The 20,775-nt window shown below is 41.1% G+C and overlaps 1 protein-coding gene across 4 annotated transcripts in view; it reads right to left on the bottom strand.

Moving 5' to 3' along the window:
* ect2 (epithelial cell transforming 2) overlaps nt 1-20,775 on the bottom strand; it is a 109,478-nt gene that overhangs the window by 13,527 nt on the left and 75,176 nt on the right. For all 4 annotated transcript variants that reach the window (XM_031320592.2, XM_031320591.2, XM_036007304.1 and 1 more), the window contains 3 exons: nt 20,625-20,775; nt 11,246-11,353; nt 9,112-9,246 (listed from right to left, as the gene is read on the bottom strand). The exon at nt 20,625-20,775 is cut by the window's right edge and continues 4 nt beyond it. In XM_031320592.2, coding sequence (XP_031176452.1) covers nt 9,112-9,246; nt 11,246-11,353; nt 20,625-20,775 — 394 coding nt within the window. The remainder of the gene's footprint in view (nt 1-9,111; nt 9,247-11,245; nt 11,354-20,624) is intronic.

The following is a 20,775-nucleotide window of genomic DNA, read 5'->3' as shown; positions in this document are numbered from 1 at the left end:
CATGCTGAAACAAAATTCAGGGAGAGAGGATATCCTCAGAAGGTAAAACAAGAGACAGAAACTTTTGCCTTCATGTAAAAGAGTATTCTGAGGGAGAGAATAAATATCACATAAAGACAGAAATGTTTGGCAAGTTTAAGCAGAGTAGAAAAGAAACTGCAGGGAAAATGTTTTAAATCACATACCTGGACAGATCAATACTGTAGTTTTAAATACACAATGCACAGTGGCCAACACTTTTAAATTGTTAAACACAGTTTTTAAAGAAAGCTCTGATTATCATTTTTTTTATTATCTTGTTTCCATCAGCAAGCGACTGTTTGCTGAACCCCTCCCATGAACAGCTTTGTTCAATCAGCCAGGGACATTTGATGCTAGATTATTTTTGTGGGGTTACAAGAAGAAAAAGACCACTAGCATATCTACATTGTAGTATTTTTCTACTGTGTGGGAGCCAGTTTTGGATGCTACTGTATTAGAGTGTAGGCTAATGTTAGGAACTTTGCCCTGCTCTATTGGATTTAGGTGAGTTTACACTCCAACAACCTTAGCCAAACTTGTAATCCTCTACATGGAGCCCTCACTGGTGAGAATGCTGGCTCTTGCCTCAGTCTTTTAGCATATCATGTCTATAGTCATCAAGATGCATTTTATAGCATAGTCCTCATGTACAGTGCTCAGCATACATGAATACACCCATGCTAAAGTTGACTTAAAAGAGGAATAAAAAAAAAAAATCATCTCTTGGAAATTGATCTTAATGCCTTAATAAAAAAAAAATCAGGAAAATCTAACCTTTAAGGACACCAATTTTCTTTGTGAATGAATAATGTATCGTAAATAAATAAATGTTCTTACTTAAAAAAGGGGCATAAGTCAGTACACGCCTATGTTAAATTCCCATAGAGGCAGGCAGATTTAAATTTTTAAAGGCCAGTTATTTTATGGATCCAGGATACTATGCATCCTGATAAAGTTCCCTTGGCCTAGAGATTGGCATGGTTTTATTTCAGTTAGCCTAATAGCTGGTTTGATTTGCATTGAGAGATGATCTTATGGAAAGTACCCCATGCCAATCTCTAGGTATGGTGAAGGGTATGTGATGATGTGGGGCTATTTTAATTCCAAAGGCCAAGGGAACTTTATCAGGATGCATAGTATCCTGGATCCATGAAATAACTGGCCTTTAAAAATAAAAATCTGCCTGCCTCTATGGGAATTTAACATAGGAGTGTACTGACTTATGCCCCCTGTATTTTAAGGAAGAACATTTATTTACAAAGAAAATTGGTGTCCTTAAAAGGTTGGATTTTTCCTCATTTTGTTTTTTATAAATTAAGATCAATTTCCAAAAGATGATTTTTTTTTATTCCTCTTTTAGTCAACGTTAGCATGGGTTATGCTGAGCACTGTATCAGCAGCCCCACTAAATTTCCTTTTCTTTGGACGGAGTATTATTGCTGTGACTTACCTGCTCTATTTGTGTTAAAGGAAGTGGCAAAAAAGGATAAAGCACACTCTGCTTCCAGTTAGGGCTGGGCAACATGGCTTAAAAATAATATCTTAGGGCTCCAGACTAACTTTTCTTTTTACTAGGAGCACTGTAGCCCCTCTCCCTCTGCTTTATACAGGCTCCACTCCCTCCTCACTGACCAAAGTGCTCGCAGATGGGGTTCAGAACGTAAACAAAGTGGGAGAAAGAGAGGAGGGCCAACGTTAGGCCATATCACTATGCATTATCTTCTATTAGTTCGCAACATTTTCCTCACCAGTGTACAGTCTTTAGCAAACCAAATGGATGAACTTTGGTTGCAGATGGGCTGCGGATCAGCACTCATAAATGGATTATGGACTGCAACATCATGAATTTCACACGACACACGAGTGTAGATGACGTTACCCACGTAGTTGACTAATCACTCACGGACCACCACCCCCCTCATAGGCCAACTTGCTCCCTCCTCGTTTTTCAACATGAAACAAAAGTAAAAAAAAATAAATCTTCAGCACTTTGGTCAACCACAGTTGTTTTAATGTGCTATACAAATAAATCTGACATTGACATTTATTATTATTTTTTATTATTAAGACATTATTTACATTGAAATCTAATTTTCTCAGAAATACAGTGTGCAGGCAGAAGTTTGATTTATTTTTATTATCATTCATTGTATTTATTATTTTGTTAGTTTCATTACTTTATTTATTATTGACAGACTGACTTTTTTAATGAATGTGAAATTCCCTTTACGTTCACCGAAAGGTCGCTTTTTTTTAAGTCACTTCTCATACGTTCTTGCCTAGTATACACACATACCGCAAAAACAACGTGGGGACTAGTTTGACTGTCTTTTTTTAAGTGTATGGGTGGCTTTACTGCAGTGTTCTGCACTGGGTGGTGTTTAAAGTAAGGAAACAGATTTATGGTAGTGCTACCTTTAGCAACAATCGGAGGATAGAAGTCTGATCCACTTTAGGCTTCCTGAAACTGAACCACCTCCAGATGACAGACATGCTCCAGGATCTTCCTCCATTTTGAACTGACATGAACTCAGGACAATGATTGTTGATGCCGTTTCTCTTCGGAACCAATTCGCCCGCCTCCATTTTTCATAACCGTTTTCACGTAAAAATTTGCTTTGATACACATTTCTACTAGAAATTAGCAAGATTGGTCAAAAAACATGACCACCATAATTCAAAACACTTTACAAAGGGTGGGGCTTAGCAGGGAATTGGCCATAACTGAAGTAGTTCTTGAACTACCCTGCTGATACAACACCAAATTCCCTTCTCAACTTAACACTTTAAAATATTTATCTGTTACTTTTCAAAATCCAAATGAACAACGCTTCAAATCAGCAAACTTATGTCACTTTTAAAGCCTGCTAATATTATTATTTTCTTACAAGCAATGTAGCATTTAAAAGGCTTTTATTTATTTATTTTTTTAAACGGAGCTTGGCACAGTGCTCACTCCACATTCAACACTACATCACTTCCAGCAAACTTCCCAAAGAACAAGGAGGGCAAAACAACATTACCGATCTGTTTTAACAGCGTATTCTCTAGTATTCGAATTCTAGTCTAACTCAGCTAAAAACTCCAAATCCGTTAGCGCTTTGGAGATAGGTCTGGCAATGCAAGACTACCGGTAGGCTAACATTATTTACAACTGACTTTGGCCGTTTAGATAACACACTTGACTGTCCTGCAGAGAGTTACACAGAAGAAACAGAGAAACACAAATTATACTTTTGCGGCATTAAAAACAATTCTGGACTTGCGGGGGATCCCGTTGGCCTGGAGGCCCGTCAGGCCTGTACAATTTGGGGTAAACACTGTAATGTGAACAGAAATCTTTGAAATTGGTCCAATGACCCTAAACACTTAGACAGAGGGCTCTGTGTTGTACTGATGTATTTATCCTTTCAGAGATACCTGGCCAGAGATATTTGTGCTTAGCCTGGAGGAAAAGCTAAAGATGTCAAGAAAAAGATAATCGGCGGCCTGTGGAGATATAAAGAAGCATATGCACCCCAGCGAAACTGCGGCTGTGATGGGCCAAGATAGCGCTGCTGCAATGCCCGGAGCAGATGTGCAACAGGCTGGTAACATATTTGCAGCACTGGAAGGGATTACGGCCGATCTGGAGGGTCTGAAGGAAATCTTCAAAATCGTTTTTTAATGAGTCAAAACTCTCAGCCCTATCATCAGAATGGATGCAGTTGAGAATCACGTGGAAAGTATCGAGGCTGCCGAGAAGGAAAGACGATAATCCAGCTGCTAGCAAGAGAGAGGTTGATATGCTATGGGGAAAAAATTGAAGATTTAAAAAAAAAAAGAAGAAAAAAAAAAAGATTATGACGCAATAACTAGGTTTTGTGGGCATTCCCCAGGGCAAAGATGGGAGGGAAGCAGTAACATTTTTGAGGAAGCTGATTTGGGAATTGCATAGAACTGCCGGCCAACAGCCTGGGGCAGGAGATAGACCCAGAACCATTCTGGCGAGATTTCTGAGATCTTCGGCTAGAGACCTGGTACTGCATAAAGCGAGAAATAAGGTCAAGCTAACTTGGCAGAATAACAACATAATGCTATTCCCAGACTTCTCCAGAGCTACGCAGATGAAGTGTGACAAATTCAAGGATTGAAGAAAGGCTTCATAAGCGAGAATCCTGTATCCTGCCAAGCTCAAAAGGATGGAATTAAGACATTTGAATGCCCCCGAAACGCAATAGCATTCAAAATAATGGAGTGATTTGTCAGCGAGGGAATTATAATGATGTGCAGCCTTGGGATCAACGTGGGATTTGCTATTATGTGCTGATGGCGGCCTCCGTTTACTTTGTTTTTGTTTTCCGGCTTTCTCCTGGGGTGGACTAATATAGGACACCGGTTTGGACCCTTCTTTTGAATGACTCTGGTCGGACACATTTTCTTTTGCATCAGTACATGGAGACAGAGCGTGTGGAACAAGTAGGGATCACAAATCGTGTTTTCGCAGGATTGATTTTTAGGGAAATTGGACTGCATGGTTCAGGTTCTCAAATGCACATGGACTGTTCTGTAAGTATTTGGGAGTTAGTTGTGTTAAGTCATCACCACTATGTACCATTTTCTGATAACATGCTGCATTGATCTTGCCATCAACTTTGACTAAATGTCCTGTGCTGCTGTAACTCACACACCCCCAACACATCAGAAATCCACCTCCATACTTCACAGTAGGGATGGTGCACTTTTCGTCATAGGCCTTGTTGACTCCTCTCCAAACATAACGTTTATGGTTATGACTATAAAGTTAAATTTTGGTCTAATCACTCCAAATGACTTTGTTCCAGAAGTTCTTAGGCTTGTCAGGGTGCTGTTTGGCATATTGTATTTCACAGTAATGGCTTTTTTTTCTGGCAATCCAACCGTGCAGCCCATTTTTATTCAAGTATTGTGGATCTTTCAGCTTTCGTGGCGTCACATTCATCGTCCGCACATGCTGTTGCACAGCGCTGTTGCACAGCGCTGTTGTTACCATGTTTCCGTAAAAAAATCATGATGTTGCCATCCATAATACATTTACGAGTGGTGAGCCGCAGCCAAAGATCATCCATTTGTTTGCTAAAGACATTGAGACGTACATTGGCGAAGAAAATGCTGTGTAGTAATAGCTGATAAGGAGTTAGCCTTAGCCTACCGTAAGCCCTCCTCTCTTTCCCTCACTTTGGTTACGTCTCAACCCGGCTTGCGTGCACTTCCGGTCGGCGGAGCTGTATTGATAGACCTCAGCAGTGCTGTAGTGCATTCACTGATTTATTTGCATTTTTAAACGTCAGCTCCGAAATTTGCCACATGCTGCTGTACTGCTCCCTCACTTGGGTGAGAAAGGTAGAAATGTGACAGTAGAGAGCGGAGACTGCTTCTATGAAGAAAAAAAAAATACACATAGGATGCTAAATGCTAAATATGTAACTATTTACCTCGTAAAAACAAACAGTGCTTGTGTGAGTGTTGTGAGCTCCTCTCTCTCTGGCTCCCTCATTACTCAATGTTTCCCACACTGGGTGTTAGATACTTAGTTAGCCTAGATACTCCCCGTTCCATGGAAGTTGAAACACCTTAGATATGATTATTTCAGTGTAAACAAAACAAGAGACAGAGAGGAGAGAGGGAGAGCCTGTATGAGGCAATAATACAGTACACTGACAATAATACTTTGTTTACATTTTGAATGTGCATTTGTTAAGCACCATTCAATTAAAATGTGACTGTGAACTAAAATAAAACAGCACATTGTAGTTTCTGTATTTATTACCAAAGCATTTATCAGTAAAACAGTTAACATGGGGGAAATGTGAAAAATTGCGTTGCAGGTCGATTTAAGTTGAGTGCCCCTAAATTTTCTGCCTGTGCCCCTACATTTTTTTTAGTTAGGAGCTATAATGCTCCTAAAGTTAGTTAAAAGTTAGTCTGGAGCCCTGCTGGGTTTACACTGTGTTCCAAATTATTATGCAAATTTTATTTAACACTGATTTTCCTAAATAGTCGATGCAAATTATATAATATATTTATAATATAATTTTTAAGTCGCCAACCATTATAAGTCGAATTTCATTGAACAAACCACAAAATGAAAACAGTATTTTTTCAAAAATAAAAAACTCTAAATGCACTGTTCCAAATTATTATGCACAACAGAGTTTCAAAACATTTTATAGGTTGTAAAGAACTGAAAATGTTCATTTGCTGAATTTGCAGCATTAGGAGGTCATATTTACTGAGATGAAAAGCTATTTCAGTCAAACACATCTTAACAGGGCAAATTACATGAAGAGATTTGTGGCTGATTCAGAGCACACACGGGTCCGTGCAGTTAAAGGCATAATGAGGAAGGTTTCTGCTAGACAAATTCATCGGATTAAGAGAGCAGCTGCTAAAATGCCATTGCAAAGCAGCAAACAGGTATTTGAAGCTGCTGGTCCCGTGTACCTCAAGGTGTAGGATCCTCCAGAGGCTTGCAGTTGTGCATAAACCTACTATTCTGCCACCCCTAACCAATGCTCACAATCACAAATGGTTGCAGTGGGCCCAGAAATACATGAAGACTAACTTTCAAACAGTCTTGTTTACTGATGAAAGCCGTGTAACCCTGAATGGTCCAGATGGATGGAGTAGTGGATGGCCACCATGTCCCAATAAGGCTGCGACGTCAGCAAGGAGGTGGCGGAGTCATGTTTTGGTTCGGAATCATGGGGAGAGAGCTGGTAGGCCCCTTTAGGGTCCCTGAAGGTGTGAAAATGACCTCGGCAAAGTATGTAGAGTTTCTGACTAACCACTTTCTTCCATGGTACAAAAAGAAGAACCGTGCCTTGGTAGAAAACTCATCTTCTCAGAAGGGGTCCTATGTTAACAAGTAACTTGCCCTGTTAAAGGACAATTCCGGCGCAAAACGAACCTAGGGGTTAATAACAGATGTGTACCCACTCTGTCGTTCTCTGGGACATGTTTTCATGCTAATTGATTGTGTTTGTAGCTTGAACGAAGCTAGCGCGGACCGCTGGTTAACTTACAACGCTAGTATTCGGGGCACAGGGAGAGTAAAAACAAATCGCTATTTATACCACTAAAAAGGCTCAAAATATCACCAAACTTCAACGGTAGCATAGTGAGGGTCCCTACATGTTAATCGAAGCATTGAGAACTTTGTAAGTGTCATACTCATACTTCGGGAAATGGGTGGTGTACCTGTGGACATTGTGAAGCTATGGCCACCGAACAGGAGTATCTGTGTTGCATGGAGTGGGACCTGTTGCGTCGCAACACCCAAGAGACGCAGTCTTTTGTACAGTCTGAAGATTCCCCCTTTCTGATGAACAGTGAAACTTTTTTCCATGTCCCGAAAATAAATTGGAGAAGGCGACCCAGACCGGAGGGACAAGATGGACAATTATCCACTGAGTAAGTAAACTAGACAAGTTATGTTTTACATCGGTGCAATTATTTCAGATATATTGTGCAAATTGCTTTTGATTTTAGTTGGCATCGCCAGCTGTAAGTCATGACAGGTTTCCCGAAGTACGAGGCTCTGTTGCGGCATAGCTCTCTCTCTCTCTCGTAGCCCTTTCACGGAGCTCCCGCAGCTCTTCGTTCAAGAAACTGTCGGTACACTTACAAAGTTCTCAATGCTTCGGTTAACATGTAGGGACCCTCACTATGCTACCGTTGAAGTTTGGTGATATTTTGAGCCTTTTTAGTGGTATAAATTACAATTTGTTTTTACTTTCCCTGTGCCTCGATTACTGGCGTTGTAAGCTAACCAGCGGTCCGCGCTAGCTTCGTTCAAGCTACAAACACAATCAATTAGCATGAAAACATGTCCCAGAGAACGACAGAGTGGGTACACATCCGTTATTAACCCCTAGGTTCGTTTTGCACCGGAATTGTCCTTTAAGATGTGTTTGATTGAAATAGCTTTTGAATTCAGTAAATATGACCTCCTAATGCTGCAAATTCAGCAAATGACAATTTTCAGTTCTTTACAACCTATAAAATGTTTTGAAACTCTGTTGTGCATAATAATTTGGAACATTGCATTTAGAGTTTGTTCAATGAAATTTGACTTATACCCTAACAGTTGGTGACTTGAAAATTATTATATATATATATATATATATATATATATATATATATATATATATATATATAATATAATTTGCATCGACCATTTAGAAAAATCAGTGTGAAATATAATTTGCATAATAATTTGGAACACATTTATGGCGTCTGTAGCTGATAGACAATCACCAATAGCTGCTATTTCCCTCGATGCCTATATGTTCAACATTTTGGAAATGTATGGCTTTGGCAGCATTTTTATGAAGTGGATAAGGTGCTGTGTAAGCACCCAGAGGCTGCGGTGCAACCTAACGGGTTAATTTCAAAGAAATGTGCTCTTGGAAGGGGAACAAGACATGGCTCACCTTTTTCTCCTTTGTTGTTTTGTTTAGCCATAGAGCCTTTGGCAACAGCCATAAGGGGGAAGACTAACTTCCCAGGTGTTATGGCAGGAAGGGTAGTGCACAAACGTATGCTTTATGTGGATGATATATTACTTTTTGTGTCCGAACCTAGCAGATCAATACCCTGTCTACTCGGGATCATTGACTGTTTCTCAAAATTTTCAGGTTATAGGGTAAATTGGTCCAAGTCAGAAGCGCTGCCTTTAACGGCTTAGTGCCCCATTACAAGCCTTACTAGTCTTGCATTGCCAGACCTATCTCCAAAGTGCTGTGGAGAAAGGTGGTGGAATGGTGTGAATAATGTTGTAATTTGATTTTTTCTTCTTCTTTTTAATTAGGCAAGATTGAAACTACTAAAACTGACTGAAAGCTGTTAGAAAAGAAATCAAGGACAGAGACATCCAACAGCCAGTTAAGTGTTAATTGTGTGTTCATAGAAAAAAGACAAAGTAGACACATTACACACACACACTTTAAATTCAAAAATCTTATGAAGTAAGTAAACCAAAACACAGATATTGGTGTTTGAATCATAAAAAACATGGATATGAGAGAGCATCATGTCCACTTTTGTGTGTATATTAACAAAAACACTTACAGCCAATGTGGAGCTGCTGCCAATGCGGTTTTCACAACTCAGCCTCTGGTTTTTCTCATCTGGAGTACTGTTGGCCATGAATGCCCTCTGGATCACACGTTTTGGGGTCTTAGTAAAAGAGAACGCCCTTGTCACCTGGCACAAACACATAAAGACAGAATCTTAGCATTTTATTTTGTATTGAATTGTATTTTTTAGCCACTTTCTTTTGAGTATTTGTAGATAACACTTTTTTTTGTCTCTTTCCATGTTATCAGATAACCATTTGAACAATTCCAGTTTATTGCTCAATTTTAAATCTGTGGTCTGCAATGATTGAGTAATTAAGAAAAACTGTTGGATGTTTTTCACCACAGCAGTATTATAAAAATCAGGAATGCAATCACAGTCTTACCAAAGAGCTGACACTATGCACCACATATCTTGAACAAACTCCCAGAAAACTGCAGCTCCACTGCAACTCTGTTCTTTAAATCAAGGCTGAAGACTTTTCTTTTTGATGCTGCCTTTCTTTAAATAATTGTTAATTTCTTATACTGCAATGTAACCTTTATTCTTGTATTTCATACCGGTCTTATTCTATTTTAGCTGCTTTTATATATTTTAAATGGGTTACACTTTACTTGAAGGTATCTACATAAGAGTGACATGACACTGTCATGAACATGTCATAAACATTATAAACAAGTCATAAACGTTCATGACACAACGCTTCTTTTAGTAAGTGTCATTCGGTTTTTGTCATGACAAGTTAGGGTTACGGTTAGAGTTAGGGTTAATGTGTCATGACTGTCATGACAGTGTCATGTCACTCTTATCTTATTGTCACAGTGTAATATTTCAATATTCACTCATTAAGTTAAAGTCCTTCTTACATTACACTTTACTATTAATAATAAAAGTCATAATGTTTAAGAACTAAAACGTTTTGGATCAATTTTTACTTCTTCCAACCATATGTTAAATTAAGAATCAATGTAGATTTACATATTGCAATAATATCATAATCCTACAATGAATCATTGTGAAAACAAAACTTTCTAGATGTGTTGTTACTTTGGCCAGGTCATCATCAAAAAAGCGAATTAGTACATTCATGATTTTGTCCATGTTGATATTAGTTGCTTCATGTACATTGTTTGCTTCAACATTATTAAAAACGTCGCATTGTATAGCTTTTCATATAACTAGACGTCTAAACTCTGGGACAAGGCCGTTATGTTTAAATACCTGCCATGCTGATTACAAACAGACAGCTTTGTCAAGGCAGTTTGGGCTTCAGATAGCTCTTACACAGTGGCCATCGTTAATGACAAATCGTGTTCCGCTATGAACGTGCACACACGTATTGTTTGTATCACAAACACGCTCGGTCAGTGAAGGCGCAGTCGCAGCGGTGGCCGTTGTTGCCGGTAACGTACTTGCATGACAGAGTGCACGGACCGAAGCTTTGTGACTAGTAAGAACTTTCTTACCGCTGCTGCCGTGCAGTATCTTCCTTGAACATGCGCTGCAGAAGCAAGCACCCGGCTCCCTCAATTTGAGGCACCAAGTGCTAAAATGGCTTCCCACTTCTCCACTCGTTTCCTCTTGTCCTCTATTCATGCCCAGCGCCATTTGTTTTTAACTCCTTTCTCAACTTACGCTGTATCTACGTGCTCCAAGTTTGATAAACTTTGCCTCCATTTTTTTTAGCCGCGTTACCACACCGGCACCGCACTCTCGCATTTCGGCAAAGACCCGCCCTACTTTGCATCTGATTGGCTAGAACTCGTTTCATTAGTAGGTGGAAGTTCGATGATTGGTTAAATCCAGCGCATCAAAAACAGATCCCATGTGGACTTTTTAATTTATTTATTTTTCTAAAATAGTCATATGCCAGAAATTGGGCACCAGGCCCGATTACTTAAGCCCTGCGTTAGTTAGAGCTGCGTTCCTCTCATATGATTGGTAGGTGAAATCAATTGCCTCGAAAATAATAAACCGCATGCAAGTTCCCAGTTTCTTTTTTTTTTCCCTCAAGGCCGCACGCCGGAATACTTTAAGCCCTGTAAATAATGCTTGGCTTCTAGGGATGACTCATGATAACATCATACATGTTGAGCAAAGGTGCAGTTCGGAAGGCTGCCTTTACCTTTTTAGAAGTCTTCTTGATGGCCCTGGAGGCTTTGCTTAGGGTGCTGTCCATATCCTTGGTGTTGACCTGTAGGGAGTTTGGGTCTGTACACTGAATCAGGTCCTCCTGATTACAAGACAAAAACAATACAATCTCAAACTCAATATAATAAAGAAGTGTGACATTCATTTATTCAAAACATTATGCTTTGCTGTACAGCTGCAGCCCTGCAGCACAGAGTAGCAGGAGTCAGATTTCACCTGACCTGAGACCGACAGGACGATGGCGGATGATTTGGTGTCAAATTGAAAAATCCAAATCACAATTCTGATTAATTCTAAAAGAATCAGAATCCATTTAAATCAATATTTATATTGTTTAAAATAAATGATCAGTGTTTTCTTGCCAGATTAACTCGCACCTCACAGAGAAAATAAACCAGAAAATAGATTGCGAGCAAAACATGGAGCTCTGAGCCACTGTCTGAAGAGCCCAATTCGCTAACATCATATTTATACGCATATGGTAAACGTGGGCACAGAAGGGAAGCGGGCAGCGCTGTGGGGTGCTTCCGCATCCTGTCTTAACCTGGTGGCTGCCAAAATGAGCCACACAGCAAAAGCTTAAGTCAAAGCTAGACATGGCCATGGTCGACCTTTTTCTGCAGAACAGCAGTATGACGCTCAATAAATTTAGGGTAAACACAACTGATATTTTGCGCCATTTTGGCATAAAAATGTTGTGCCCGTACAGTTATAGAGGAAACACTGCGGTTGAAATTGTCAGATGCATTGCAAAGATGGGATAAACTTCCCAAAAATAGCACAAAAAAACCCAGAAAATGTGCTAAAATTCATTGTTCTGGATGAGCTGTCGTAACAGAGGGATTCTGCCGCCTGATCAAACACTTGGAACCATGGTACAGTTTGTCATCACAGAAACATTCTTTGGGTAGGCATTCACACCTGCCTCATTTAGTCTGGTAAAATCTCACTAGTTGCGGTTTTAGTAGTTTTGTTACACATTCGGTCTACTAGAGGGACTTCTAACATTAGCCTGGACTTGAAGGGGACCTACGTCATGGCGCATTGCACGCAACTTTGTTTACATTCATTTCCCACCACGAGCACACACAACATCGACAAACACAAATCAACAGAGAACTCTGTAATTAAAGGGATACTTCACCGATTTAGCATTAAGCTTTGTATCAGTAGAAACTAGGGGTGGAACGGTACACTGAAGTCACGGTTCGGTTCATACCTCGGTTCAGACATCACGGTTCGGTACAATGGAGGGAAAAGCATGACAAAAATGCAGAAGGCAATTTTTTTTTATTGTGCATGTCTCAGGCTGTACCACCTAGTGTCATCCAGTATCTCCCCTGAGCTAGCTGCAACAGCCTGAAGCGTATAAAGTAAGATTTAAACAGTAAACAATAAGTAGGCTACCCCACATCATCTCCAGACTCCATCTGGAACTTGTAAACAAAATAAGACAATCAGCTAGTAGCGTGGTATGGGAGATAAGCGCTGCTCTCATATGTGAATGCACAGAGCAGGGTTGTTAAAAGAGCAGCTTCGGTTACACAGAGCAGTTGGCGAATTGTGGCGTTAGCTTTACACGCCAACAGCGGAGCTAGCAGCAAACAGCGAAGCGAACGGCGGAGCTAACAGCTAACGGCGGAGCTAAAAGCGGAGCAAACAGTGAAGCAAATGGGCCTGGAAGCCATTTGTAGTCGAGGCTGGAAGGGATACTGCTACAGTACATCCGTGTTTGGTTGTATATGGAAGGGACTAGCTTGCTTCGCGTGGACTCACTGGACCGACATGTAGGCGGAGCTTGGGAGCTTCAGAGCTAAGGCGGGGCTACAGATTAGGTGTCCCTAAGAAACGCATATGTAACAGTAGTTCCACATTACATTAATTCATTTGCACGCAAGTTTTATTTATTTTTATACCGTGTATTCTCCGTGTAAATTCATGTACCGAACCGAGACGCCCATGTATCGTTCCACCCCTAGTAGAAACATGGTAGTATTTTCGAATGACCGTGCTTCCCTCCCTTATGTCCCCTGAGACGAGAGATCTCTGTATTGTGGGTCTGGAAAAAATCTTCCGATGACGGAAAATGACGATTTTTTGCGTCATCGGAAGATTTTTTGCCCAGAGGCAATGGACTACAGTCAGTAGTAGGCGCTACTTCCGCATGTTTTCAACCCGTCATCTTTACCCGAAGCTTGCCGAAGCAAAACGAGTGTCAGCCATCTTGAAGCTTCGCTAAACTGGCTCCCTCTCTTCAGCAGAAAACGTTTACAACAATTATGTGCATTCAAACTACCGCACATGTGTACCACCGGGATACATTGGTACATCCATCCATCCATCCATCCATCTTCGTCCGCTTATCCGGTATCGGGTCGCGGGGGGAGCAGCTCCAGCAGGCGACCCCAAACTTCCCTTTCCCGAGCCACATTAACCAGCTCTGACTGGGGGATCCCGAGGCGTTCCCAGGCCAGGTTGGAGATATAATCCCTCCAAATCCCTCCACCTAGTCCTGGGTCTTCCCCGAGGTTGGTACAGATCGGAGAATATACAGGACACTTTATTACAGACGGAATACTCGACACACTACGTGAGCTTCGCCTGCTACGGAGACCAGCACCTCAGCCTGTGGTGTCGCCCGATGCCCTAGCCGGGGAAAGGGACCTCGACAGCGGTGTGCAGGAGTTCGAGGAGAGCTAGGTGGAAAGCTAGCGCTATCCGGCCACCTGTTCCATCAATCCTGCTTGCAAGTGTCCACTCATTAAACAACAAACTGGACTACATCCAACTTCAATGAAACTCCCAACGTGAGTTCAGAGACTGCTGTTTTTGTTGTTGTGGAAACATGGCTGAACAACAGTGTACCGGACTATCCAGCTACCAGGCCTGCTGCTCTGTCGCCGGGTAAAACTAGTGGAGGTGGGCTGTGTTAACACGGATAGGTGCAGAAATGGGGTGCTTGTATCCAACTAACTGCTGGTGGAGTTTGTGACTGTTAAATGCCGACCATTCTACATTCCACGCAAATTTACGGCTGTGTTTATACTCTGTGTTTACAGCCCACCAAGCGCTAATGCTAGTATGTGTTAGCTGAACTTTACGGAGCCTATAATGTGTGTGCACTACATGTAGCCTGTTTCATATGTCGTTTTTATATAATGTCGTTTTTATATATTTTAAATGTGTAACATCACTTGAGCCACGGTGAAACGTTTCGTGTCTATGGTTGAAATGACAATAAAACAAACTTGAGTTGACTGTCTCACTGTCTGTCTGTCTGTAAACGGTAGGCGTGACTTGGGAGTGGACTCTAAGGGCTCTGCGCATGCGCGAAACGTAATACGTCTCCATAGCAGCAGGCGGCGCTGCTCTGTATTGTTTCCATTAACAGTCTGATTATTTACCAGAAAATGAAAACCGGCAGCTGATTGGACGAACGCATCACGTGGTTCTTTTTTCTCCAGAAATTCACAGCCAGACTGTCATGGCGGCTTGTTCAGAATACGATCACATATTGTACTAAAATAGTTCACCGAAACGTGTTTCTGAAAACATTTTAAGCGAGAAATAGGCCGTGCAGTTTCTGAATCTGTCTTCATTTCAGATTGACAAAGGTCAGTTTAAAAGATTTTTGTCAGATTTTGAGAGGCTCATCTGCTCGCCATTTCCGGGTGAGTCCCGACTGAACATGTTGGGTCAGCCAAAATGAAGGCCGACGGCTCCTCGGACGGCCGACGGCACGGGACACACTGAACAGATTATCGGGCTGGTGTGTCTTCTCTCTAAAGCAAGTGCATTCTGGGATTTGGTGTCTTTCATCCACATGAGCCAAAAACACATTTTCTGACTTTTCTCGGCCTAGAAGGCACCAATTTCTAAAAAAGATTTCACATTTCTACTACATAAGTGACCAAATTTAAAGATATATTCATCTTTTCAACGGTGAAATATCCCTTTAAACATTATCTAACAAGTGTAGTGAAGCGGCTCTGTTGTAAAGGCTAACGGTGCTCAGTTAGCACAATGTTAGAAAGCACACCTGAAACGATTTGTCATAAACTAGCTAGCTAAGTAACAATAGTGTTAGCTATGATACTAACGGCATTAATAACTAAGCCAAACGGTGCTGTCACTACTATTTCAGTGATTTATAAGCAACCTGTTTCTTGCAGATTGTCACGTTACTGAGAATACAGCTACTAGAAGGTAATATATGAAGTCAAAGCTAACTCTGACAGCTGGAGGGCAGCTAACATAAACTTTAGCTGTCTCCATGAAGCTCCCAGATAAGCTCCTATAACTCGCGACGCAGTTAGGAAACAAGAATGAACTAGCTAACTAATGTTAACATAAGCACTTTGGCTCGGTGGATGTCGATTTTAAAGTCATGTTAAAACTATTTCCCGTCCTTTTCCCGATTTCCAGCCACAGACCGACTGCCGCTAAAGTTGGAGACAAAGATGTACCAGCAATAAGCTTCACCACAGATATTTGAAGCTCCGACGTGTGTCTGATGTAACTTTAAGTTTAAGTTCCAGACAACAAGCAGTAAGTGCAAGTACATTAGCTTTAAATAAGCAAAACTACAAAGAGCCATATGAAAGTGCAGCTTCAAGAAATATATATACTTTTTTTTTTTTATGTTTATCCGAGGAAAACAAAAGTGTTGCGTTTATAATTTTGTTCAGTATACTTTACAAGCGCAGATGCTGACAAGCGTGCAAAAGATGCACTGACCCAAGAAGACCATAGCAGGAGAATTAGATGAAGGCCCCTTATGTGGAAGTGGCAGCAGCATCAAGCAGAAGCACAAAAAGCAAGAGCAGCATGAGAATCCTAGTGCTGCAACCAGCTCAAGCTCTCTAGTAAAAGTGCAGGCATATCTGGCAGAGCAAACAATGTCCTTGCTCAGACAACCCCATCCAGTACTGTGGAGTCAACAGACTTTGATTTTCCTGACCTTGCTGCCACTCCCTCCAAATTCCTCTGTGCCCCCTGTACTAGTGTGGAAAGTGAGAGACTGTTCAGCACTGTCTCCAACATTCTGGATGAAAAGAGGAACTGAACGAACAGTCGAAAGAGCAGAAATGCTTGTTTCATGAAAAGAACCTGTACTTGCTACTTAAAAGACAAATCCGGCGCAAAATGAACCTAGGGGTTAATAACACATGTGTACCAAGTGCAACCGTTCTCTGGGATTTGTTTTCATGCTAATCAAATGTGACCAGTGTTATCGCAAACCGCTAATAACCTTATAACACTAGTTGTCGGGGCACAGGTAAAGTAAAAAGAAATTGCTATTTCTATACCACTAACAAGGCTCAAAATAGCACCACACTTCCACGGTAGCATAATGAGGGTCCCTACATGTAAACCGAAGCATTGAGAACTTTCTAAGTGCACAGACAGTTTATTAAAAAGATAGTTTAGAAAGACAGAACCTTTCACATATACAGGCGGGCGCCATCTTGGGAAAACAGTCCGACCAGTCGAACGCCGTAATTAGTAGGGCTGGGCGATTTGGAGAAAATCAAATATCACGATATTTTTGACCAAATACCTCGATATCGATACCGCAACGAAATTGTAGTGTTGATTATTGGTGCTTTCACAAAATATTTACGCAATGAGATTTAAAAAAATAATCATCAGTAATGTGGATATAATGACTAAGTGGGTAAGTTCAGAAAAGTACATAACTTTACTGTAATGCAGCCTTTAAAACCAGTAAAAGACAACACTTATGTCATATTACAATATCGATATATTGCCCAGCTCTAGTAGTTAGACATCCATATATTTTAATAAACAGATATAATTCATGCATTTCCATGTAATTACATTTCACAAATGTAATTCCTATCGACCCACTGGGAAACCACGGAACATGGGAGATTTCAAGTGACGGTGAAGTCACGGCGTTCGTCGATCGACTGGTCATGACTGTTTTCCCAAGATGGCGCCCGCCTGTATAGGTGAACGGTACTGTCTTTCTAAACTATCTTTTTAATAAACTGCCTGTACACTTACAAAGTTCTCAATGCTTCGGTTTACACGTAGGGACCCTCAATATGCTACCGTGGAAGCGTGGTGCTATTTTGAGCCTTGTTAGTGGTATAGAAATAGCGATTTCTTTTTACTTTACCTGTGCCCCGACGACTAGCGTTATAAGGTAATTAGCGGTTTGCGATAAAACTGGTCACATTTGATTAGCATGAAAAAAAAATTGCGCCGGATTTGTCCTTTAAGTGAGCATTCTGAGCAACAAGACACTGTGTCATCTGTTAGTTAGAAAGAAAAAGGACTGTGTGGCTCTTCCTTTCTCTTGTTTGTAATACTTGTGTCTTAATTACGGCCCGAGCTCCGACAGCGGCGAAGGCCCTATTGAAACTGAAGGAATTCTTCCTTTCCTTCTTCCGGCAAATGAATCGCCTTTTTGAGGGGCTTAACATACTCAAAAACTCATCAAAGTTGGCGATCGCATCAAGCCTGGTAAAAATGCACGTATTTTAAGGGTTTCGGGAATAGGCGCACAAAAATGGCTCGCTAGCGCCCCCTACAAAACTTACAAAATTGAGCCCCTGCAGTACGATTAACGTAGACTAACGAAACGTGGTACACATATGTAGCATGTCAAGACGTACAAAAAAGCTCATCGGAGCCATACCCTTAATGCAAGAGGAAGTCCGCCATTTTGAATTGAATGTTCGAAATTCGTGCGATTTTGGCCATTTCCCCGTCATACTTTAGAGATTTCATCCGATCGACTTCAAATTTGGTCTGGCCATATTAAGCCCTTAAAGATGAAAAGTTATTAAAAGAATTGTAATAGCGCAAAAAATGCGCAAGTTACAGAGGACCAACTTCCTGTAGGGGGCCATCGAAACAGGAAGTGGGTGTAACTTGAGTACATTGACCAATTGGCTCGAAACTCTTCAGGATTCATAAGAGTCCAACTCTGAGGATATCTACAGGCCGATATTGACTCAAAGTTATAGCACCCCCTAGTGGCAACAGGAAGTAGTCCTAAAAGTCAAGGTGCTATACTTAAACGATCTTCTCCAAGAGATTTTATCCGATGGACTTCAAATTTGGTGTGTGCCATCTCAACACCTTAAAGATGAGAAGTTATTAAAAGCAACCTTTTCAGGAAATCAGCCTTATATGACAAACATCATCCGATTTACATGAAACTTATGTGTGGTCTACATGTACTATATATACTATATGTATATACTATACTGAGCCGCCCCCTATACTTTAACCAGCCCACTTACTCAGGCCACGCCACCTTTCATAACTTTTGAAGTGTTTAAGGTACAGTCTTGTGTGAGGTATCATTGAACTCTGCAGAGAGTTCCTTTCATTGGTCGTGGTTTGGCACACCCACTATGGTTAAGCAACGCCCTCTTTCATAACTAGTGACCTGTTAATCGTAGACTCTTGTGTGAGGTATCATTGAACTCAGCAGAGTTCCTTTTTCATTGATGAAGGTTTGCCCGCCCCCCTACACTAGGTACAACATTTGCAATACAACATCTCAAACGGTGCACACTCCACCGTGCACGCTGTGTCCGACAGTTGCGCAAATGCATGGCCGCGTGGAGCGGCATCCACCAGTAACCCCAACGCGCAAGGCGGTGCGAGGGCCCGTCCAATGCTGCTTGCAGCGTTAATTGTGATTTATTTTCTATATTTTTCAGTTTATGCTGCTTCATTAGGGCCCGAGCGCCCACAGCGGCGAAGGCCCTATTGAAACTGAAAGAATTCTTCTTTATCCGGCAAATGAATCGCCTTTTTGAGGGGCTTAACATACTCAAAAACTCACCAAAATTGGTAGTCGCATCAAGCCTGGTGAGAATTTACGTATTTTAAGGGTTTCGGGAATAGGCGCACAAAAATGGCTCGCTAGTGCCCCCTAACAACCAGCCCCTGCAGTACGTTTGATGTAGACTCACGAAATCTAGTACGCATATGTATCATGTCAAGATGTACAAAAAAGCTCATTGGAGTAATACCCTAAACCCAACAAGAAATCCGCCATTTTGAATTTAAAGTTGTTTTTTTGGCCATTTCCACATGTTGTACTTTAACGAACTCCTCCTAAAGATTTTATCCGATCAACTTCAAATTTGGTCTGTGCCATCTTAAGACGTTAAAGATGAAAAGTTATTAAAAGAGTTTTAATAGGGAAAGTTATAGAGGACCAACTTCCTCTAAGTAAAGGACTTTTGGTTATAGTGTCCCCTGCTGGCAACAAGAAATCCGCCTTATATGACAAACATCATCCGATTTACATGAAACTTATGTCTGGTCTACATATGATACTGAGCCGCCCCCTATACTTTAACCACGCCCATGTACTCAGGCCACGCCCCTTTTATGGCTTTTGAACCATTTAAAGGTAGAATCTTGCGTGAGGTATCACTGAACTCCGCAGAGAGTTCCATTTTCATTGGTCATGATTTGACCCGCCCCCTATGATTTAGCCACGCTCCCTTTCAAGGCTAAAGAACTGTACGATGTAGAGTCTTGTGTGAGATATCATTGAACTCAGCAGGGAGTTCCCTTTTCATTGGTGACAATTTGCAGTGTCTGAGTGCAATCTGAGTGCAAATGCAGGGCCGCAAGGAGCGGCGTCAGCCAGTAACCCCAAAGTGCCCGTCCAACGCTGCTTGCAGCTTTAATTGTTTTTATTGGAATTTAAATACCTATTTGAATATTTAATTTGCACCAATGTGATGTCACTAAGTTCACACAGAATGATGTGATTCCTATTTAGTTTGAATGTTATGTTTTTACCAAGTTACGTGTTAATTATGTTTTAAATTCTATATTTCTGTGTCAGCTTATATATTGGAATTTAAAATCATATTTGCACTTAACATTTATAAAGATTTTTGATTCCTTTTTAATTTGAATGTTTTGTTTTTACAAAGTTACTAGTTCATACTACTTGTAAATTGTGAATTGTAGTTGTAGTCTGTAAGATTTCGATCTAGTTAATTGTCTGTTAAGTTCCTATCTATCATCTATCTATGGTGATTGAGCGTATGACCCACTGGTGAAAGCGTTTGCATGGGCTGCTTTGCCAAGTAATACAATCTGAGTGCCTGGTGCGACTTTCCCACCCTAAATTCAAATGCAGCTTAGTTAGTGACACGTTTTACGTCAGTTAGCACGGGTTGGTCTTCCTGTCTGCCTAGGGTGTCAATAGCTAACTTAGCTACTATTTAAAGTTGTCAAAAGGAATGAATGCCTTGGCTTGCAGTGTCAATGTTAATTTTGTCAGAGGACACTAGCCTTTATTAGTGTGTGTATGTGTATGTGTATGTGTGTGTGTGGCTTCTCACCGCATCAGCCCTGCAGATGGTGTTGGCGACATGGCGGCAAAGTGTTCGCAACAAGGCGCTTTTAACCATTTCGTCTCCAGCCAGTTGGAAGCTGAACAACAAGTTCTCCTGTTCAGTTGGAGGGCGAACCACCAAGGCGAATGCATTCACA

The sequence above is a fragment of the Sander lucioperca genome, chromosome 11, assembly GCF_008315115.2.
Source record: "Sander lucioperca isolate FBNREF2018 chromosome 11, SLUC_FBN_1.2, whole genome shotgun sequence".
NCBI classification, from domain to species: Eukaryota; Metazoa; Chordata; class Actinopteri; order Perciformes; family Percidae; genus Sander; species Sander lucioperca.
This window is presented reverse-complemented; position numbering and strand designations above follow the sequence as displayed.